Source organism: Telmatherina bonti (genome assembly GCF_933228915.1).
Source record: "Telmatherina bonti genome assembly, chromosome: 18".
Lineage (NCBI taxonomy): Eukaryota > Metazoa > Chordata > Actinopteri > Atheriniformes > Telmatherinidae > Telmatherina > Telmatherina bonti.
In genome coordinates, this window is record NC_136616.1 from 35434863 (window position 1) to 35458966 (window position 24104).

Here is a 24104-nt window from a genome sequence, read left to right on the forward strand (position 1 = left end):
ATCCGATTTTTGGAGTACATGTCACATTCAGTATCCACAAACATGGGCAGGTTGTGGGGAAAGTTCTAGAGTTAATCGTATTGCTCCAATGTTGGATTTGTGGAAATCTAAACCTGATGTGAGCAGAAAAACTTTTATTTGGGTAATTTGGGTAATCTGCTTTAACTCCCGTCTCTGCCCATTAAGACATTTGGTGCCATTTAAAGACTTTTTAAAGTCACTCTTGTTTCTAAAAGTGAACTAAAAATCTGGCTTGTTAACAGTTATCATTGGCTGTACCATAAGACTTAAATCCTGAAGTTCATAATGTTTGTCAGCATCCTTTCTGCCAGTCTTAGCCTGTGGTAACCGGTGATGAGGCTCAAACGCTGGTGACGGTGGTCTCGGCAGGTCTTAGCTGGCCATCCATAGGGTGAAGGGGATGAGGAAGGTGAGCAGGGCGGTGCTGGGGGATACTCCCAAACACACCATGGACAGGAGGCCCAGCAGCCCTGTTAGGAGGACGTTCCGCTGGTCCCGGATCAGCGACTTCAACCATTCACAGAACTGAAGAGAAGAGAAAAGGAAACAACGTCAACCCAACTCAAGTAAGTTATAGTGACCAGCGACTGTAGAATCAATAACTTTAGTCAACATCAAAACCAAATCAAAGCAAAGTGAATCCATTTATCTCAGTTACTTCGGCTCTTGTTACCCAACGCGTCCAGCAGAGGGCAGTACAGAGCTCCGTTTCAACAGCAGTTTAGCTAAGAACAGTGGAAAACATGGTTATCCACGATGTCATCAAGAGAAATAAAAAGAGGCAGCGCAGCAGGCGGAGGCGCCATCAATTCACCCGGTTGAGAGTCAGCGATACTTCCCAACACTGCCCCAGGTTTTCTGGTTGTACTGCTCCCTTTGCTGTGTTGGGATCTGCAAGCTCTCTAAAAACGTACCAAAATATGGAGGAAATGGACACTAAGCGGAGAACGCCCCCTGGAAGGGTTTTGTTCTTCCCTTTCCTCAAACCGTCTGGCTTTGTAGCCTCTTCCATCCAACCCTGAAGCCACCTTGTGTTCTGAAGATACTTTCTTTGTTTCGGTTCTGTTAAACATTTTTATTTCATTCTGTTTGGTTGAATTAAGCATAATTATTCTATTCTATTCTATTGTATTTTATGGTTATTTAGCAGACGCTTTTATCTAAAGTGACATACACATTCAACCCTTGTCAAAGAAACATCTCATGGATGCACCGGGACACCCTCACCCAGGCAACCCAACTGGGGGGATCAATTCCCAGCTTGCGTCCCAGTAGCTCCCCACGGATCTGCCCTTTTCAGCCCAAATCCACCTTGAGGCTTTCTCTGCCGCCTCGCTAGCGGATCTAATGGCCCTATTCTTGGCTGCCCCTGTCACTCCCAGTTGGCTGAGGACTTTACAGTAAGAACAACCTGTTCTATGGGCTCGTAGGATGTCCTCCAGCCCCTGCACTCCTCCACGAGTTCCCGGTACTTCCAGTGTTTCCTCTCGTTGTTTCCTCCATCCTCTCTTCCCAGGGTACAGTCAGTTCTAACATCATCAGATGTTTTGACTCATCCGGCCAAAGTTTCCGAGACCTTTTGTTTCACTTCATGGTAAAAAACTTTGCTCAAAACCCCATTGAACACAATCTGATATTAAAACTCTGTCAATACAAAAAACAAAAACACAAATTAAACAACCTAAAAAAAAAAAAAAGGAACATGTTTTAGGAGTAAATTTGTTCATTTGTCTGCGACTTTGAGATTTTCTTAATCTTCTGCCCCCTAGTGGACACCTGACACATTGCACACTAATAAACTGTAAATAAAAAATTACTTTTGTTATTGTGATAAAAGACCAAAAAAAGACTTTACATGTTTTAAAAACGTGCGATGGACTGGCGAGCTGTCCAGGGTGTACCCTGCCTGTCGCCCAAAGCCAGCTGGGATAGGCTCCAGCTTCCCCGCGACCCTGAATTGGAATAAGCGGTTCAGAAAATGAATGAATGTTTTAAAAACTGTCTTTTTCTCCACATTTGCTTCTTGGGTTTGGTGTTCCAGAGTTGCATCTGGACACACCGAGGTTCGTTCTGATGGATGGATCTGGGAAGGAGCGCTGAGAGGTCTGTCATGCTGAAAGGGAAAGGTGTTGTGGTCTGAGAAGTTTCCTCCGATGTCAAACTGGAAATTTAAAGATTACGTTTTCGTTTCTTTAGAGCTTTTCTTTGGGGGGGGGGTATATAGACTCTTTGTTTTGGTTTTAAAGCTTTGGGGCGAGAAATGTAAATGTTTCTCCATGTTGTACATTTCCCCGCTGTGGGATCAATAAAGTCTTATTTTACAAACCCTTTTCATGAGTATTTTGTGTGTTTGCATGGAAAAGTGGTTGGCTGGGTTGGTTTAACTCCAACCCCCCACCCTCCTCCTCATGGGGACTGTCGTGCTTGCAGAGGGGAGTGAAGGGTTAACTGTTTGGCCACTGCATTGGCAGAGCTGCTGGTGGATTTGCCACGCTGTTGGTGCTTAAATCCTCACCATCCCCGACCTTTGAAGACCGGGTCAGACTGGGTTTGTAGGTGTTTAATGTGAAATCGGTTGTTTACTGAGTGAATAGATCAGCGAACAACAAACGGCCCAAAGTGAAGCCTGAGGGTGTCACAAAGGAGAACTTCCACTAAAATCCCATCAAGCTTTCAGCGCCTCTCCGACTGAGAATTTCTTCCGAAACTAAATGACTGAAATCTGAGTTTTCTGTTTAAAAGACGACGAAGTGAGACGCAGCTTGTAGCAGAATGGAGGGGATAATTGACCTGTTGTTTATTTTCCTGCGGGGCCCTCGGAGGCTCTTTTAAGAGCTCCTGTTGGCCTTCGCCCCCCCCCGTTAATAAACCTGCAAGAAGCAGACTGGGCTCTGAGAAAGCAGACAGGTCAGATGCTTCGGTTGGGAATTACAGGAAGTGAAACCTGATGAGGGGAAAGTTTCTCTGCAGCAGGAGGGAAAGCGCCATCTGCTCCTCGTTACCCTGATTAGCTCGTCTGATCACATCCACCGAGATCATTACTGATGTTGTTGTAATTTGTCTTTAAACAGCAGAAAGAATTACCTTTTAAAGCCCCAGAAACTGACTCAGCGGGTTGTTTCTTCTTCCTCTTTCCTCTTTCAGTGTGCTGTAAATAAATGTGACTTTTGGAGCCAGCAACTGGATATCAACACACTGGTCACGCTGAAGGCCGTCCCGACCGATTCGGACACTTTTACCGACAGCCGGCTTGTTGGGCGGAACAAAGGAGAGAGCTTGGACTAAAGTCACTGCAGCTGTGCTTCAGAAATACTGGAACAAACTGCACGAATAAATAAAGAGTTTAAAAGTTCATTTGTGTTCTGACACGATACGACCCGACCGCTCTCACTGCTGGTCCATCCCGACACGTTGGACCCTTGTGACGGGAACCGTAACGTCATCAGAACCCGGAAGCGCCAACATCCATCGTTTGTTGAAACGCACACAGAGAAAGTCGGCTGCCTCGACTATTTTGGAGAACTCTGAAAACACAGACGTGATGACGTGTGTGGACTCGACGTAGGTCGGGAAGACGTGGACAATACGGTCCGATCTGCAGCCGGAATAGCTGCCATTACCGCTCCAGTCTGCATGCAGCCGACTGGCGTCCCGACTGTCCAAGACCCTCATGAAGACCAGGATTTATACAAGTCTTATTATCTGGATATCCATTATTTCTGACCATTTGTGAGCCTGGTGGTCATCACTAGACAAAATACGACAATTTTGAGTCGAAAACTGGTGAACAATCACCAAACAAGTGAAAAATCGTCTTAAATGGGTCAAAAATCACACAGTTTGGCTCCTGAAGCAGGTAAACATCGCTAACAGTAACCAGCAGACGGTGTGAACACTGGGAGGTGGAAGAGTCTGCAGATCTGCTCCAAATAAACAGATGACGACGCCGAACCGATCCTAAAGTCGTCACTCTGAGTGCTGAAGGCACCAGTAGGGCTACGTACTGGTTTCCATCATCACAATGCTCCACAGTGTGCCGACTGGCTGGCTGCTGCTGCCGTCTGCTCGTTGGCAGGCGGCGCGGCTCTGAATGCAGCTCTTGTTCTCAGGACTTTTCCGAGGAGCGACCCAGATTTACTTTTTCCCCTGAACACGGCGTCTTCCAACAGAGCAGGAGGGAGAAGATGTGTGAACTTTCACCTGAGACTTGTTTCCAGTTGGGAATGCTGCTCCCATTTCTGTTTCATTGATGGGATTTTACTGATTCTGTGATGTTTATTTACTCAGTCACACTTTAGGAACTTCTTATTAATGACGTTGTTCCTCAGAAAAAACGTTTTGCTCACTTTTCTTACGATTTGTTGTGTTTGCATCCTTTAGCTTTTCTTTGCTGCTTTTCCCTCATTTTCTGTCTATTCCTCCTGGAAATGTGTTTTTCTCTTTGTAAACTTCCCTCCGACCTCCGAGCCGTCACCGCAGGAAAGAAGCTCCTCACTCCGAGGATGAGCCGATGTCAGGGGCAGCGGAGCAAAGAGCCAACTTTACCGACAGACAGACGGACAGACAGAAAGCAGGATTTTAGCAGGAAACTTCAGCATGGAGGCAGAAACTGGACACTTACAGGACAAAAGACAAAAGAAGACGACATGAAATCCAGCAAAGACCCGGACCAGGACCTGAGAGATGCATCTGGACCAGTTATTCAGTTTGGCCCTACAAGGTCCGCTTTCCATGGATTCCTGCTTCAACACACCTGAATCATTTTAAGTGGATCCAACAGCCTATCAGGGTCTGTACAAAGCTGTGTTGGAGCAGGGAGACATGGAAACCCTGCTGGATCCTCGTAGGACCGAGTTGCGTACCCCTGATCTGGACCTGCAGCTGATCCATCTCCTGTTGGCTGAAGCCTCATCAGAAATGGTCTCCATGGAAACATGGGTGTCAAGAAGCCAGAAAAGGTCACATGACCCGAAAACTGGACTGAAGATCGGTGGAAACAGATCTGATGGAGGAACGGATTCACAGAACCTGGACCTGGTGTGATGGATCTGGGTGTCAAACTCCTCGAGGATGCGGCGTGTTTTACTTGTTTCCCTGCTCCAACACACCTGCTTCCAATCAAAAGGACCAAAAGGCTCCTTGTGAACCTCTTCGATCAGTCAGGTGTGTTGGAGCATGGAGACAACAAAACCAGCAGGATACCGGCCAGCGATGACCGGAGTTCGACACCTGCATGATGGAGAACGGGAACCTCAACACTTTGGACATCGCTGCATTTCCTGTCAGAAAATGTTTCTTTATAAAAATGAACCTTAAACTCGATAAAACTGATCAGAGCTTCCTGTCAGCTTGCCTCCATCTCTGCGACATTCCCTGCAGGAATGAAAGATCTTCCACAGCTCCTGCAGCTTTATGAGGCATGCAGCTTTCTGGCGCTAAACTCTGCCAGTGTGAACACTCACTGGAACCTGAAGCGTCGCATGTGAAATAAAAGAACAAAATAAAAATGAATAAAATAAAATAAAAATAAATAACATGGAATGTGTATGTAAGGAGTCTTTGATCTCTTAAGTTTTCCTCCTGGGAGCAAAAAGCTCCAAAAAGCTTCTCAAGTGGACAAAAATAACATAATAATAAAAAATAACCTGCAAATGAGTCAAAGTTCAGTTATTTATCTATTTACTTTTTCCCCCTGTTTGTAAATGTCTTTTTTTTTTGTAGATGCTGCTGCTCTTGTTTTGTGTTGTTAGTTTTATGTGAAGGACCCATTAAAAACGAGATGGTGCATCTAAAGGGGTTTTTCTTCCATCAATAAATAAATGTTAAAATGATGGATTCTCTGCTTTAACCGCAAAAAAAAAAAAAAAAAAAAAAAATTAAGATTTTAAGTGATCTGATTTACTTCACGCCTGGTTTTAAAAAGTGAAACAGTTGTTTAAGTATAATGAAGTCATGTGGGATCTTCACGCTGCAGCGCGGCGCGTAAAACCGCTCCACGGCGCGGCGCGTAAAACCGCTCCACGGCGCGGTTTTACGCGCGGCGCGTAAAGGCGCAGCCCTGTCGGTGCCAGCATCTCACCTTGTCGGTCTGCAGGCTCTGCGCGGTCCCGTAGCGGCAGTGCGTGACAAAGTGCTCGCAGTTGTTCCACAGCAGGCTGTAGGGCACGCTGCCCACCAGCCGCTCCGCCCGGCGCGCGACCTCCTCCGCCGGCAGCGCGCCGCGACGCACCGCTCGGTCCATGGCGTTGAGCAGGATCCCGGCTCCGTACGCGAAGTCCTCCACCGAGTCCACCCGGATGCTGGCGCGCTTGGAGAGCACCCCCAGCAGCAGCCGCGTGTTGGTCACCATCTCCTGGATCTGGCGGCTGTCGGCGGTCAGCGCCGGCAGGATGTCCGGGATGAGGTGCGCCACGCGGTTCTCGCCCAGGTAGATCCCGAAGTGGGTGAAGAGAGTCCGGGGGACCTCCAGCAGGTCTCCCCGCTGGAACCCCTGCGGGAGGGGGTCTTCCCGCTCACAGCGCCGGGGGGGCTCTCCGCTGTCTCTGCCCAGAGGAGGCAGCAGGCTGGACAGCTTGATGTGGGCGAGGAGGAAGAGTCTCTCCAGGAGGAAGGTCAGCGTGTCCAGCATGACTGCGTTCTGCTTCTGCTTCTGCTGTCGGAGGCTTTTCCTCCTGCACGGAGGGTGTGTGGAGGTGTGTGTCGTGTTTATGCGCGTGTTGGGAGAGTGACGTCATGATGGCTGAGACGCAAACACGGGAGGGGGGGGGGGGCATCACAAAAAGCAGCTCCTAACATCCATTTTTAAAAAGGAGAAAAAATAGTTTTGACTTCTTCGATACAACATGAGAAAAACTCAGTAAACTCTGAACACGCACGCAAACACACACGCACGCACGCATGCGCGTTAAACTTCATGCCAACCAAATGTTGCCCCTCATAACTTCCAGCTCAGCAAATGTTGTTGACACTCAGGTATCATCTCCATCGTGGGAAGTGTGCTGAGGTTCGGGTCAACAAATGGCTTCACACACACACACACACACACACACACACACACACACACACACACACCGGCAGTGTGAACCCGTCGCTGAAGTGTGTGTGAACTGCAGGCTGGTTTTCTGAACACAAACAGGTTATTTTCTTCCAACTGCTCAGAAAACCACAGAAGAAGAAATGTATACAGCCAAATGTGCAGATATGCAACAATTAAAGCATCTGAGTAAAAATTGTTTGCCTGTTTTTTGTGAGGGGGGGGGGGGGGGGGGGGTTTCTATCCCAGCAGATATGGAGGGTATACACCCTGGACTGGTCACCAGTTCATCACAACCACCCACACACTGCAGGAGAATTTCCAGCGATCATCTTCCACTGCGGCAGAAAGCTGGGGAACCCAGAGGGAAGTCTCACACACACAGACAACATGCAAACTCCACACAGAAAGATCCGGCTTGAATGTTGTGAGAAACCTGAAAAGGTGTTTAAATGTTCCATGTAAAGATCCATTTATGCTGGAATGTGAACATGCAGAACAGGAAGAAGACGATGCAGAAACCACCAAGAAAGAACCTGAAGGAAAATGTCTTCTTAGTTTTAATCTTCTTCTGGTCTGTTTAGATGGATGTAAAGAACTTTATCGCAGCGAAGAACCACTAGCGGTGGTCATGATCTCTGAACTAATGGATAAACGGACAAGTATGGCACCATAAAAGATAGATGGAAGTATGAGGGTGGCAACGTGGGACGGTATGAAAAGGATGCCACAGTTATGGCCTTAAATAAAATGGGATCATGTGGTTGAAAAGGAGGTTTATTAGACCATGTCCATCCCTTTCTGAGCACAGTGTATCATCTTCTGATGGAAACTTCCAGCAGGATGATGCACCATGTCACAAAGCTCACATCATCTCCACCATGACGATGAGTTCACTGTCCTCCAACGGCTCCACAGTCACCAGATCTACATCCAGCAGAGCAGCTTTGGGACGTGGTGGAACGGGAGATTCTCATCATGATGAGGTGGAACGGGAGATTCTCATCATGATGAGGTGGAACGGGAGATTCTCATCATGATGAGGTGGAACGGGAGATTCTCATGGTGATGAGGTGGAGCCAAGCAGCAACCTCCAGCGGTTAAAAATGAAGCCTATGCAGAAGTGCATAAAACTGCAGTTCCCCCTTCATCCACTAGGGGCTGCAAAACAGAGCAAATCCCCATAGACTCCCATGTTAAAAAGACCAACTTCACAGCAGAAATAAACATGTTTACAGCAGAAATAAACATGTTTACAGCAGGAATAAACATGTTTACAGCAGGAATAAACATGTTTACAGCAGAAATAAACATGTTTACAGCAGAAATAAACATGTTCACAGCAGAAATAAACATGTTTACAGCAGGAATAAACACGTTTACAGCAGAAATAAACATGTTTACAGTAGAAATAAACACGTTTACAGTAGAAATAAACATGTTTACAGCAGAAATAAACACGTTTACAGTAGAAATAAACATGTTTACAGCAGAAATAAACACGTTTACAGTAGAAATAAACATGTTTACAGCAGAAATAAACATGTTTACAGCAGAAATAAACATGTTTACAGTAGAAATAAACACGTTTACAGTAGAAATAAACATGTTTACAGCAGAAATAAACATGTTTACAATAGAAATAAACATGTTTACAGCAGAAATAAACATGTTTACAGTAGAAATAAACATGTTTACAGCAGAAATAAACATGTTTACAATAGAAATAAACATGTTTACAGCAGAAATAAACATGTTTACAGCAGAAATAAACATGTTTACAGCAGAAATAAACATGTTTACAGTAGAAATAAACACGTTTACAGTAGAAATAAACATGTTTACAGTAGAAATAAACACGTTTACAGTCAAAACAAACATGTTTACAGCAGAAATAAACAAACACATTTATTATCATCATCAAACAGCTCTGCTGCAGCTTCTATGAACAAACCTTTTTATCAGACTGATTAAAATATTTTATTATAAATATTATAATTTGTTGCTTCGTCACATTCAGCTGATTGTCATTTTATTCATTGTTCCTCCTGGTTTTCCTTCTTTCACTCCTGAAGTGAAGAAGAGGATTTTCAGGGATTAAGAGTAGATGATGAAACCCACACTCCGACCCCCAGACTGAGCCCCCCCCCCCACAGAGTCAGCCTGACTGCTGGTGAATGAGTGTCGACAGATGAGATCTAGACGCTGAATGAGTGTGTTGATGTCATGCCGACGGAGCTGCTGTGAAAAGATGAATGGAGCTCAGTGATGCCGTGAGAGAACCAGATCTGTGTGAACGTCCTGGTCTTTGTGTGGGTTTGGGGACCGTGTTTTGTTTTAGAGACGATGAGGACATTTATACGAAGAGGGGACGTTTCAGCTGATCCACACTCTGGGACAGTTTTTAACTTTCAGGTTTATGTTAAGTCCCATAAAAATAAAACTAAAACAGACGTCAGCAGTCTGGGATTAAAAGAGAAACCACGAGGAGACCTCGGGGACCGGCTGCAATATGTTTCTGATTGTTGCTGTTAGTCAGTCTGAGAACATCACAGATGAAGCTCAGTAAAAACTGTCTGCAAACGCTTCACATGTGTTACATAAAGGTATTTCCTATCAGATACGAATCTGTAGAAGTTTATTGTCCATTTTAGTTCATTAATGTTTTACATCTGTTGTTTGAAGTGTCAATGTTTACATCTTTTTGATTGTTTTTTGTCTCCCTGCTTGTTTTTGTCTTTCTTCGATGCCGCTTGGCTCAAGATGTTTTCATTGTCTCATGTCTGTGTTGCAGTTGTTTACAGGCCTTTTAGATATAAATATATACTTTGTGGTTTTCTTCCTTCTGGTTGTGTTTTAGTCATTTGGCATCTTCTTGCGATTGTTTTGTTGTTTAATTTTTGATCATTTCATGCAATTTTGTTGATGTTTATGTCAGTGAATCCAAAGACCACATTGAGCCAGTCTGGATGTTGTGATGTTTTATTTATTATTTAGTTTTAACTTGAGCTGAGGGCCTCCCTGAGACATGCAGGGCTTTTCACGTTTTCTTCAGATGATCAGACATTTAATGACATTGACAGCGAGGGTGATGTAACTCAGTAGCTCCGTAAGTCAGAAAGTCAACAGGTGGATATCCAAACTTTTAGAGAGGCCGCCTTATATCCATGTGTGTGTCATTAAGCATGTTGTCTGAACAGTTTGTGGAGGATTTGTGGGATCAAAACAAGAACTACAAATAAAAACAAGTTGGGATGATTTTAAGAAGCGCTGAAGGAAAACAACCCAATTCTTTGTGGACTTTCTTCCATTCAGACGGAATGAACGCAGGATATTTCAAGTTTAGTCTTAATCTTATTTTTTCCAAGGTTTTTCCATTGTTGCTTGGCAACACATTGGAAGAAAACGGTGATGGAAGACGTTATGGCTGCTGATATTAGACATGTGATGCTAGGAAGTAGTGTTTGGCCGATTCACCGATCGATACATCCTGATGCAACATGTGCCAATTCAACTATAAGATAAGAAAATGCTTGAAAACAATTTTTTTTTTAAAAATAAAAATTAAATGATAAACGCAGCTGTCAAGTAAAGCAGGAAGCCAAAAGTCGTACTGTTGCCTGGACCGGAAGTCCGTCCTTCTAAATGATAAACAGGAGAAATAGCAGGAAGCTAGCAGCTTTGGAGCTGCTGGTACTGACCATGAGATTTTATCTTTGGGGTTGAAGGTTGGAAAATCTGTAATATTAATCAAATCATCGCCCACCAAATCAGGATCGAATCAAGTCGTGAGGTTCCTGAGATTGCACATCATTATTATTCGGTTCAATAGCAGTAAAGATCAACAAAAGATCTCCATATTTTCACTAAGACGGCAGATGAGAAAAGGCTTGTTGGTCTAAATTATTTCTACAAATTACTGTTCGTGATCAATTATTTTGGCTGTTATTGTTGGACTTTATGCTGCCATATCTACTGATATCTTCATTTTACCCTGAAAACATCATGTCTGCATCCTGACTGGGATTAAAAAGTTCAGCTTCTTGGATTTTTACATAAGAAAACAAACAGGAGAATCGTTAAAAGCAAAAACTGGCTTGGAGCTTTAAGGGTTAAAAAAGCCCTGTGAGTACATGTTTACATCCAGTTATCCAGCCACGAAGATGCTAAATCCATCCATCTGAATATGCTGTGATCCTTTTGGTGTGTTAAACTTTGGGGGTTAAAGTGACAAAGAAGTCTCACAGAGACAGCGAGGTACCAACAAAGAGAAAACCACCACAAAGACAGACAGAAAAATGACCAGTGAGATGTAATTTATCTCCTTTTATCAGCTGTGACAGCATTGCAGAGAAGCTTTTATCCGCCCCGACACATGAGAGCAATCCATCCATACAAGTCTGATGACTTTAGACTAATAGTTTTACTTTTCAGGCTGCATCAGAACGTAAAAACAACGTCTCTTCTGGGACATATGTGCATGCAACCATCTGATAAATCCTGTGCAAGTCCAACAACAGCGTGGTCACTGAGACTTTAGGTTCTGTTTCATCATGGATGAAACTGTTTCTTCAGCTCATCCTACTCATGTTCAACATGGAACCAGGAGGCCAATCAACACCTCTATTAGTAATCTTTACTTAATTCTTTATCTACAGTCATATGAGGTGTTGGTCCTCAGACCTGTCCTCTTCCAACAGCATCATCTTGCCGTTACTTTCAACAACAAAAATAAAGTTAACTTTCTTTTCAATCATCAGATTACGTGCACATCAAGACTTCTTTCCTTAAGAACAGTGTTAGCTCATCATCCTGGCCTTCTACAAAAGCTCCATGGTTATATGACCGTGTCCCAACCCTTCTTCAGCTCTTTGGTATTAGAATATTTAACAACCAGATTATAATGAAACATATCAGGTAGCAGGGTCTGCCCAGGTTGGTCACACCTAGCGCTGAGTCTTTCCTGCTCCGCAGCTTTAATTACAAACAAAACACACGTTTCACAAACATCAGTCCTTACATCCCTGATTCCCAGGCCCTGCTTGGGGAAGAAGGTGGAGTTGGACTTGGTGTTGGGGTTGGACCAGTGACTTGGGGAAGAAGGTGGAGTTGCACTTGGTGTTGGGGTTGGACCAGTGACTTGGGGAAGAAGGTGGAGTTGCACTTGGTGTTGGGGTTGGACCAGTGACTTGGGGAAGAAGGTGGAGTTGCACTTGGTGTTGGGGTTGGACCAGTGACTTGGGGAAGAAGGTGGAGTTGCACTTGGTGTTGGGGTTGGACCAGTGACTTGGGGAAGAAGGTGGAGTTGCACTTGGTGTTGGGGTTGGACCAGTGACTTGGGGAAGAAGGTGGAGTTGCACTTGGTGTTGGGGTTGGACCAGTGACTTGTCTGAGCAGACGGTATCGCTGGAGGTGCTCTGGTTGGCAGGCCATAAAGCCTGTTCCATCCTCCACCAGACGTGAGAATTTTTGTCTTTTTCTCAAAGCCACGAGGAAAAAATAACGTCCTTTTGTGGTTGGAGACATCCGACGACTTGTTTTCGACACATCAGTTGAGCAGAACTTGCTTCTAGTGGAACTCCGAGGAGAACTGTGTGATTGGTTTAATATCTAAGGTGGGAGTGATTAACGCAGAAAAGCGTTTCCAAGGCTGTGGGGGGGTTTAGCTAAGGTCATCTCTGCCATTTTCTGGGCAGATGGTGGTTGTTCCTGTGGTGGGTTTGCTGGGATTCTTTGTCCTGGTGGCTGCTGGTCTCACTGGTCCTACGGGCATCCTGGTCTGCCTCTGCTCTTTGGAGGCGCTCCATTTATTTCAATTTATTCCTAATAATATATTTGTCCCACATTTACCAACCTCAGTTACTGTGTCATCATGCTGGTTTAATCACCATTAACTAGTTGTGTTTATGATCTTCTCTTTGTGTTGCTGTTTTCTTCAGCTTGGTTTAATTTTATACGTGCTCTCCATGATTGTCAGCTTTGTTTTTTCAGGAAAAACAAGCGAACCAAGTGGTTGTAATTCAGCAGAAAAAGCAGTTTTCTAAATCTTAAGAAAAGCATCTTGATGGATATAAACAGGAGGAAATGGAAGACATTATTCTGCAGGAGTTCCACTAACAGGGCAATTATTTCTGCAAATCAGCTGACTGATAAGGAAAAAAACACTGAACAGAGGATTTGGTGATAAACATCTTTACTCTCAAAAATCATTTTCATACAGCAAATTTAAAATGCATTTAGAAAACAAGTTATGGAAGCTTAAACATCAAACATGACTAAATGAAAAATGAAGGCATGATGAATCTTCTTTACATGTTACTCAGCTTTTACAATCATTATAAACATTAAGCTTACTGGCTGCTGAAGACATCTTTTCCAAACGTATCCTGCCAAAGACGTCTTTTACGCTTTAGCCGTTTCTGTATATGAAAAGCCGATTTGACCAGAAATGCAGATTAAATCATTCCAGAAATGTGCTTTCTGTACATGGACACAAAATGCACCCTGACACAAGCACCCAACAAAATCGGCCCTTCACATCTGCTGAACTCAACATTACGCAGGTCCCGAAAGATGAGCCAAAACGCTGGTGGCACGGTGGTGTTATGCTACAGCAACGGCTGGCAGCCAATGAATTAATATCAGTGAATTGTAAAATACTTCAAAGTTCAGGTTGAAGAAAGCTGCGCTTGTTGTAATAAATACTTGTTTTGCTTCATCGTACAGAAAGTACGAATGATTCCACCGTTTGGCTTCTTCAGACTGATTAAAGTGCAACATCACACATTCAATGAACAAAGCATTTTGTGTCCTACATGGCTCACCGTCTGCATTATTTATCTTTGTTCTCAGTGTGCTTTAAAGACAAAAGGCTGTGTTAAAAACTGTTAAAAACTTCTTGTTTTGTATCTGCTGGTTGCCTGATGAAAAAGAAGTAAAATGTTTGGTGTTCCACAGGGCTCCAGTCTTGGACCTCGCTTTTTGTTTTTTTTTTTTGTTTTTTACCTAAAGATAATAATAGCATCCAAAAACCAAACAATATCCATGAAAAGGGTGGAAATGTTTTAACCATCTAGTGATATATTTCACAAAACTGTTACAACTGCATTTATCATCAGCAAGCACTCAAGTCAAAATGAAAATCTCTGTGATTGGAAAATATCTACTGATTATTAACATGAAACTGACACAGACATGAACACCAAAATATTTTAATTCTTTGTGCTGATTTTATCATTTGAGTTTGTAAACTTTGCATAATCTTTGTAATGGCGCTTCAAATGTTTTTGTAAAGAGATTTTATGATGCATATTAAATGTTTAGCGCTTTTCAATGAATTAAAATATACAAGTTTAATTTCTGTTTTTTTTCTTTCCCAGCAACATTAAAACATTTCCTCAATAATGACAAAAATTAAACTTTAAAGTGAGTATTTCTTTACCTAAACTATCGTTTGTCTCAAGAATACAGAAACAATATTCAAAAGGTTAAAATAATTGTAAATTGGATGCAAAATTTTCAAGAATAAGATGGGTTGTTACTACGTGTCTTTGTCTTGCTCATTCTAAATGAAGTTTATAGTTTTCTTTTGCTGATTTATCGAACATTTCTTAATGCTCATCGTATGATCAATTCTTCATTGTGAACTGACAACAATAAGATTAAAGTGTTTTTTAATTCCTTTCCAGCAAACATCAAAAACATTTTTCTCAGTCCATAAATTAATCCTTGCATTGATTACATTTTTGTTCAAATTTGTGAAGAAAGTTGAACTGAAGTGTGTCCCTCATTGTCCAGAAAAACAACAAAATATGCCCAGACATTTGATAAGATAAAAGACATTTTGTTCTATCATAGTTGCTAATAAACATTTCAATAGATGCTCATAGGCAGTGTCGGTCGGGATAGGCCTGTTGAAATGAACGAAACATCCGCGGTGTTCCACAAGGCTCAAGTCTCAGACCTCTTCTTTTCTTTTCAGTAAATGATGAATCTTTTTTTTTGTAAAATTATTCCCAAAAACTATATTATTATAAAATATATCCTTACTTTAACCTAGTGTTTGAGCTGGTTCAGTGAATGGGTGAATAGATTTTACGGATTATGGAAAAACAACCCAATTTGAAGACAAAAATGCCAAAAATTCTCATTTATTGTGAAAAGGTTAGGCAAATGTTCTAGTTAACACTTAGATTATGATGCAAGTTTAATAATACGAGTACTTCAGTCCAGGATTTACAGCCTTTTTTTCTTTTTTAGGGAGTTTTGTTTCAACAGTGATGTGATTTAAACTACCTGTGGATGTGCTTTCCCAAAGATTTTTACTTGTCATTACAGCTATACTTGTATAATATTTATGTAGTGCTTAATAGTCCAGACAAGATGCATATTTGGATAATTAAAATTAAAACTCTGTAGTTTACCAATATATCCGAATCACAGGAAGGTTCTAGCTTGGTTTGCAACCAATATACAATCCCATTAGCTGCTGCATTTTGAAGTGAAGTAGAGGACAGTGGTTCTAAATCCCAGTTAATGCGTGGAATAAGTCAAGTATGTCCATTCACTGACCAACCCCAAGTTACATGTAGTCATGCAAGTCGATGCTGCATTCAGGGTCAAGTAACATCCATCTTGATGTTGGTTGTAGCTCAATCTCTTCCACCCCACCAACCAGTCAGGCTGCATTCATGCTCTTGATTTGATCCATCATTAACATAAATTAAGCTTATAGTGGCTTCTGATCATCTGTCTGAATCTTTTATACTGAGAATCTTGACGAAATTTTCCCAAGTTGTTCAAGCAATTCCAAAGAAAAGGATGAAGGGAAAGATGACGATGACTGATGATAATGATGCCAAAGGTTTCCCAACAATCTCTTCATGATTCGATTCCGATGATTTGACCCAAATAGTCGCTGTGGGAAAGTTTATCATGACAAAATGACTTAAAGATGGGAGAAAAACGAGCATCAACAGCCTGGAACGCCTCGTCATTTCCCCAGAGAGAATATGTCGGACAGATGTGCGTCCAGAGTTTAGCTCCCAGAGCTCCTTTCTCCATTTTTTCACCAGTATGTTTCCTCTTTTCCATGCAAAGTGGTGACACTTGCGGCTTGAATTTCGTTTTACTCGGGGTTTTTATAGGAACTGGGACATAAAGCTTTAATTTTAACACCTCACCCATGTGTTTCTCTACACCACGGCTGTTCTGTAACTCCACAGAACAAGCTGAGGGATTTTCATTTTCCCGTGTGATTCCCTCTTCATTGTCTATATTTTTTCTTTGCTTTCAACTCACATCTGAAAGAATTTGTCTAGCTGACATGTATTATGGTTTCTTTTTGTGCTCCAAAGTCTCTGTCCATTTACAGGGCCCGCTGTTTATTTATTGTTTCAGGCAGGCAGTTGAATGTGTCTCCTTTTGTGTTTGGGAACCGCTGCACATTTTCTGTATTTAGGGCAGCTTTAAACACTTGGTAACAAACTGTGAGACACCTTTCAAAACGAGGTCAAAGATGAGCGAGAAGGCAGTTGAAGAATTTTCCTGGAGAATGAGAGAGGTCACGCAACAAAGACGAGCCAGGACAGAGTTGTAGAAGCAGCAGCTGATGGAGGACATGGTGAGATCTGAGCCCAGACTCTGACAGCTTTGGCCTGGTTGTGATTATGACTAAGCAGACTGGAAGCCAGAGAGTCGGGTTGGTGGAAGGAGGCGTACATTCCTGCAGTGCTGCTGGTCAGAGCCGGGTCGTGTTGAGGTGAACGTTGTGATCGTCAGATTTGAGGCCAACGGCTGTCTCCTTAGATATCTGATTGGGTTATCTTGAGGCCAAAACAAAGATTTAATCTCTAAGGCAGTGTTTCTGAACCCTGGTCCTCAGGATGCACTGCCTTGTTTGTTTTAGAGGAAATCCTTGATGAGGAAGTTCAATCTGAATCAGGTGCGTTGGAGTAAAGATACATCTAAGACATGTGGGGCAGTAGGCCATGAGATCCTGGACTGAAAAACACTGCTCTAAGAGAAACCCAAAGGAGACCTGAAAAGGTCAGAGGTCAAAGGTCGGGGCAGATCCCTTGAAGCAAAATAAAGGAGGACATCTCAGCCTCTGGGATGTAAACTACCTCTGCTTTGATCAGATTATCAGCGATGACAACAAACAGTCGGCTGCTTTTACAGGAGCTTCAAGACGCTACACTGTTCCAATGTCTTCACCTGTTTTTAATCCAAAAAGATCTTTAACCTTACAATAACAAAAAGCAGCTCAACTTATGATGTAGAGTCTCAACCAGACGGTTAGGTTTCAAGACATCGCTTTTATAAAACATCCTCATTTATTCAATTTCCATCCTGTTTACGCAGCGTTGTGATGCTACCCAGCAGCTTGGAGCTTAAAGGCAGGGTACACCCCGGACAGACCACTGGTGTGTTGAAAGAAAAAAGTCTGTTTGAATGGAAATGACAGACCTACTGCTGAGTATCGTTTGAGGCAGTGTTCCCAACCCAGCTGCGTGAAGGGTGCTTTAAATCCTGTAACTTGTCAGGTGGGTCTTTCATGAGGTTGGCAGTGGCTCCGGTAGTCGAGCAGGTTGTCCAACAGCGGTCTGAATCCTGCTTCATGTCAACCTATCAGTCTTCGACAAGACTCTCCTCTTCCTGAATGTTTGTTGGTGGCTGGATGGTGGACTGGTGGTCATGCAACGTGGTCAGCGACATTTATAAATGTGTCAAAGTTAACGGCCATGTGAAATGGGAGGATTTGAGGTTTTCCGATAGAAAAGCCTGAACTGCTCAGCAGACTGTCCAGCAAATGGAGAAAAAGACATGAGTCATCAGACCAAGTTTGTGAAACCTGACCTGACATTGTTGGCACGTTCTGCTGTCTGATCCTGACCATTCTCAGCTACACAACCCCATAGACAAACTATTGCACACTGTCTTTTGTTGCCATTGTATCTGACTTTTTCAGAAATTTAAATGACATCAGCTACCTTAGCCTGGACAAGGTCGTGTTACCAGTTCTGATCACTGCAGAACAAAATAACCCAAATAAGCTGCATAGTTTGAGGCGCTTATTACTTTTTTTGGCATTTTTTTTTACGGATAAAAGGAATGTAAACTTGCTGCCTCGTTGAAGAATTTTGACTCAACCATTACATTTAATAGTTGTGTATATTCAACCAACAAGTAATGTAATAATAGTTTTTATTTAATCTTTCTGGGGTTTGACTGTAATGACTCATTGGTGGAAAATGACCAACCAACGCGTGACCAAACATGTTGATGTCGTAGGTTATTTACCACTCGTAGTTTATGATATTAGGAATGCATCTTGTGGGTACCGTTCATTCAACTTGATTTTAACATTGTTGTGGACTTTCCTCATGTACTTGGATCAAAAGCATCAGACACATTTTCCTTCTGATATGATGAAGAAAGAAACACAAGAAACTAAGCCCATAATGAGGAAAGTTCTCCATTTCCATGGTTTTATTTTGCTTGTTCGGTTTCTTGTTTGCTTATTGTCACGCTGGATGTTGTGTTTCAGGCTCTGGCAGTAACTCAGATGAGGAAGTACGATTTTTCAGGGTGGATCAGCTGCGGATGTGACTTATCAGGTCTGAATAAATTCGCTTTGCCAGCTGGTATTTCTTACATTGATGAAGTGTGTTAACTCTTAAACCTGAAATGGTTGTTTCTTTTTGTTTTTTTCATCAGCGTTGTGAAAAGGAAAGAGATGTGCGAGTTCAACGTGATACAGTTTAAATCTACCAACTTGTTGCGGTAAGGATGTTATTTTTCTTTTGAAAAGGCAAAAACTGGAGTTTAATTCATTTCAAATTTCCTGAAAATACCAAAACATTATTTGCCAAAGTGCCTGTTTTAACCATGTCTCCTGGGTGTTTGGTTAAAACTTGCATTCTGGATTTAGTCCTGTGAATCTGATCTCACACATTTCTAAGATTAAAACTACCATAAATTCAAGAAATGTTACCGTCTTAAGGCCTGAAGTTTATTTTGATATATATTTTTAATTTAAGGACGTGATCTGGATCCATAAATGATCCCTTTGTGTTAATTGTTCCTGTCAAGAGAAGCGTCTCTCAGTCCACCAGTGATTTGAGGTCAGGCAGTCCTTTCAGCTTCAGGTCCAGCAGCATCTGTCCGTAGGCTTTACCCTGAGAAAAGACCAAACAAAAAGGTCTGTGCGACTTTACGAGACCAATCCGACGTGTTGGAATTCCCAGTTTGTGTGTTTGAGTTTTATTAGTTTGGACGCGTAAAGGCGTCTTTGATGTTTTGTAGTTTTTACAAAGGTGGAAAAAAACTTGAGATAAATAAAAAGGTTTAAAGAAACCTTTATTTTCTCATATTTCAGATGATGAAAAGGTTCTTTCAGCACATAATCCTTTGATGCTTCAATCCGCAGCACACTCCTGTACTTTCTGATTAAAAGCAGGCAAAGCATGCGCTAACATCCTAAAATCATCTGAAACTAATAGTTTCTTTTGTAAAAAATAATTTTAAAATAGATGCAACTAGCTAAGACGTAAAGCAAATCCCTTCCCCCAAAACCCGTCAAAAAAGACCCATAAAGACGATAAGATGAAAGTGCTAAAAGACAATGGACACAAGGAAGAGACTGTGTGTAAATTGTTTTTTTTTTTTTTTAAAAAAAAGGATGAAAATTTATAAATAAATGGACCATAACAATTATTTATGCCAATAGCAGCCTGACAGGTTTGTCTGGATTGTATTTTCTTATTGAACATGGATTATTTATTAAATTCAGATGATTTGGCTTCTATAAAAGCCAATTGAAAGAAGCTGGAGAAAAGAAGATTATGAGAGATTGCCGAAGGTTATTCTAACCGCCCCAAGAAGCCTCTAAAACAACTTTAATCACAATTTTAGCCGATTTTGTACCTTCCAGGCGTGGGATGGAACCGTCAAACAGGCCTAAGAGACCTGCTCGGTTGTTTATGATATCAGTAGACTAAAAAATCTGTTTCTATTTCGTTGATGTCAACGTTTCTGGAACATTTGGCACAAAACAGCCAAAAACGTCTCATTTGACCCCATTCACATGGACAGACTGGACATCTGGCATACTGGTCATTTTCCTGCTGGTCTGATGTGTTTCTGGGACGACCAGTGAGGTTATTGGTCTTGTTGGTTCATAAACCTCGGTAGATTACTGGTTTTTACTGAAAACTCATCTTCCATTTACGTGACTTCTCTCCTCTTTGACTGGACCAGCCAAACATGCAACGACTCTTTCTGGCATTGTTATCATTTTCCTGTTCATGGCGATTTCAACGGACATCTCAGCTTTCTAACCTTCTTGGGTTGTTGCGAGCATCAGCGAGGGACATATGCATAAAATACAATAAACATCTATTGAATTAATCCTTTGGGGTCGACCGTCAGGAAAATTGCACGTAAAAAAACTGCAATAAAAGTAATGTTATACGTATTTTTCCCACTTTTAAAGCATAAATCTTTACCTAAACTTTAGCTCTAATAAAAAAAAATCAAGTTACAAGTTACATAACTCCCTATTTTAACAAGAAAACTCAAACATATTTTCCATTAAATGTTGTTTATCTTTGACTGGGAGTAAAATATTAAGAATAATTACATTGTTTTTATTTGACACTTTTTACACTTCGGTCAATAGAATGGAGGTTTTGCATTTAATTTTTGTAAAAAGTCAAATATAGGAAAATGAAAAATCTAAATGTCCTTCAAAAACATGTTTGGAGATTAAAACACCTGAAATGACTGGAACTGGAACATACTGAGAAAAACGGTTTAAATGAGTTTTATGCACTTCTGAAAAACCGAAGTGTTATAACATCCTGGGATTGTTTGTTAGTTCAGCTCTTTTCTTTTATTCCCAAATGAAATGTAGATCAGAAGAAAAAGAGAAATATTGTTGGATTGGCTGCACGGGGTTTTTTTTCACACAAAGGAGGCTCACACCCCCACGTCTGTTAAACCAGTGCATCGACCAGTTTGCAATGGCTGAACTTTCTCAGTTGATGAGCTGCTGGAAAAAGGTGTTTTTTTTTAACATCTGCACATGTAAAACTTGAAGAGAAGGAAACAAAGAGGAAGAAAGCAGGCCTGCGTGTACTCCCACCAGAAGGCGGTTTCAGCGTTTAAACCTGGTCTGGGTTAAAGTCAACAAGTGTGTGCGTGTTACCTGGGGGTCGCTGCGCAGCGAGGCCACCCCTCCCCCTCCCAGCGAACTCTGCAGGACAAAGTTGAGGCCGTGGATCCCCGGCAGAGTGTATCTGCAAAGCACAGTAGAATCCAGACCCGTTACCGCGGCAACGGAAACCTCCACACGTCTGAGACCGCAAAGTCGAGTAAATATGTTAAGAGCAAGCAGAGGTCTGCCAGCACATGCTGGCACCATGTGTGTGTGGCCGTTTATTACGCGTTAGTGTGTGTGTGTGTGTGTGGCTTGTTTTACTGGTGAAAAGTGTGTTTTTCTCTTTAACTGTAAGAAGTGTGTGTCAGTATGTGTGTCACGTAAAACAGCTTAATCAGCATTTATTTGTGTGTGCATACTAACCTTCTTCATGTATGTGGTGCTGTCTAGAAGTATTTAGATGTGTGTGTGTGTGTGTGTGTGTGCGCAGGACTTAAGTCCACATCGAGGACCGAAGCTTGTCTGAACACCTGCGTTATTGGAACCATGTGTACGAGTGGGGTCCACAAAAACACAAACAAATGTTTGATGTTTCAGCGCGGTTTTGGGGTTAGCATAAGATTCTGGTTTAGCATCAGGCAGAGGTGTCAAATGGATGGAACCAAAACCGGCCAAACAGAGGGTCCGATCTGGTCCACTGGTTCAGTCTGGTAAATGTAATAAAGATATTCACTGCATTTTACTAAGATCTTTTTTGATCATGTGACTGTTTTTAAATTTCTAAAGCTAGAAGATAATTTGTTTATATCCGTTACATCTTCGGTTCGTCCTACAAGGTGAGTCAGGATTACGACACAGATGTGGAAACATATACGCATGTCCATCTAAAATGACTTTTAGTCGATCTGATGCTGTATTTTTCAGTTCCAGATAATTGGGACAAAATGTTTAGGGATTTTGTACAAATTTTTAACTTAAAGTTCTACAGCAAGTGTAAATTATGAAAGATAAAAATCACATATGTAAATAAAATAAATATAACAGCAAAAAAATTATACAAGCAGCTTAAAAATGTATGAAATAAATTAAGATTTTATAAAAAATTATAAATTATGAAAAAAATCTAAAATTATTGATATGTAGAAAATATGTAGAATGATAAATATTAAAATAAATATGATCAAATTAAATGTATAAATGTGCAACAAAGTTGCAAAAAAAAAAATTGTCAGGAAATTTTAAGTTGTTCAAAATATGTTTCCATAAAGAAAGTGAAAGAAACTAAAACATCCTGATAGTTTACTTTATTAAAACAAAGGTAAAAATGATTATTTTAGTTATTTATTGGTTTTATTTTACTGAGATAAAACTGTGTTGTATGTGGCTCCTGAACTAACCCTGCTGTTAGCTGTTACCGAGTGCATTGTCCCCATGGGAGTATAAAAACAAACCTGTGTGTGTGTGTGTGTGTGTGTGTGTGTGTGGACCGCCTGGGGGGTGAACGAGTGGTGGAGGTGCACTAATGAAGCGTCTGTGGCGGCAGTGAGGTATTTGAAGGTGTGAGAGGAGATGCAGGTCAGTGAAATTTACAGCATGCAGCTCGTCATTAAGCTAATCGCTAACATGCCGCGCTGAGTCATGGGCATAAATGTCTGCCAGTCGTACTTCTGCTCCACTATTACCTGCAGGTCTATGCCTGAAAACATAAAGATTAATCCAATTTTAATCTGAGAAATGTAAATATTTCCATATGCAGAGCTGTTGGGTGTCTGTAAAACTGGTCACTGAACCAATTTTAAATCAAGTTGGGTATCGTTTAGCTAAAATTTCCACACAGCTAAAGCTGTTGTGTTGCAAGTGTAAAAAGTTTTAGACCTGGCGTCTAAAAACTTTGATGCTTGAAACCAACTGCGCTGCAAATTTTAGACGTTTGGCATGTATTAATCAGACATTGTGGGAAAAGTTAACAAGAAGCTGTTGAATCTATTTGATTTTAATCTTGTGGACTGAAGCAGGGAAGAACTAGAACCTGCAGGTTTGTGGCCTTTGAGGACTGTTTGATATCCTTGGTTTAGACCAAAACAAGTCCAAAAACAGTAAAGTTTTTACCACAGAGTAACAAACAAACGCCTCTTTGAATGGTCAGGTACTGGGATTAAACTATAAATGAGTGTAAAATCATGACGATGCCCAAAGAAAAATAATAAAAGACCTTCAGAGAGTGTGTAGAACTATTGCTTGAAGTCATTTTAAAAGATTAAAACCAAATCAGGCTGCTTGTGGACAAAACATAAAGACCTGGACGGTATTTTTGTATATTTTTCCTTGATAATCTAACTCAACAAGGACTCACAAAACCCCTTAAAATGGGCAATAAAAATGGCTGACCTGAGGTGCATGAATTCTTGCAGTTTCTTCCTCTGCAGTGTTAAATGGTGACGGCTGTAACATTTGCACCACCTGCTGTTTGTACCCACAAATCATCGAGTCAATGAGGATTTACTGACATTTTCCATTCTTTCAGATGGAACAACATTTGGAATAAAACTTCAACCACAGACTTCATTCAACAATAAGTTTTACTGGTGATGTTTAAAACCCATCTTAGCTTGAACAAAGCTCAAATACATCATGTACGCATTAAACTTTATTAGATGGATTGATCACTAAAATGGATTTTGTGTTGATTTATGAGGCTGTCGTTGGATAAATTAGCCAAACAATGCTTTGTCTTTAACAATGGAAGGAAAATATTTAAACTAAATGACAAAATTAAAGATGAATTAAACTATTTTTTTGAATGACTTAAACTTAATGTAAAGACTGCATGTAAAACATTAAAGAGTCCTCTAAAGAGTATTTTAGCCCACATTCTTCAATAAGATATCG

At 41.4% G+C, this 24104-nt stretch overlaps 2 protein-coding genes across 2 annotated transcripts in view; both read right to left on the reverse strand.

Moving 5' to 3' along the window:
* Positions 1–393: 393 nt before the first annotated feature.
* LOC306769038 (lecithin retinol acyltransferase-like) lies at positions 394–6649 on the reverse strand (the record flags this gene model as incomplete). The annotated part of the gene is made up of 2 exons (XM_079257538.1): positions 394–546; positions 6101–6649. The coding sequence occupies 2 exons, from the start codon at positions 6647–6649 to the stop codon at positions 394–396; spliced, it is 702 nt and encodes a 233-aa protein (XP_079113664.1).
* A 12490-nt stretch (positions 6650–19139) lies between these two features.
* Positions 19140–24104, reverse strand: part of LOC306769306 (uncharacterized protein) — a 30628-nt gene continuing 25663 nt past the window's right edge. The window contains exons 19-20 of the mRNA XM_079257872.1: positions 21264–21354; positions 19140–19233 (exon numbers count right to left, since the gene is read on the reverse strand). Of these exons, the coding sequence (XP_079113998.1) occupies positions 19159–19233; positions 21264–21354 (166 nt within the window). The 3' untranslated portion in view covers positions 19140–19158. The remainder of the gene's footprint in view (positions 19234–21263; positions 21355–24104) is intronic.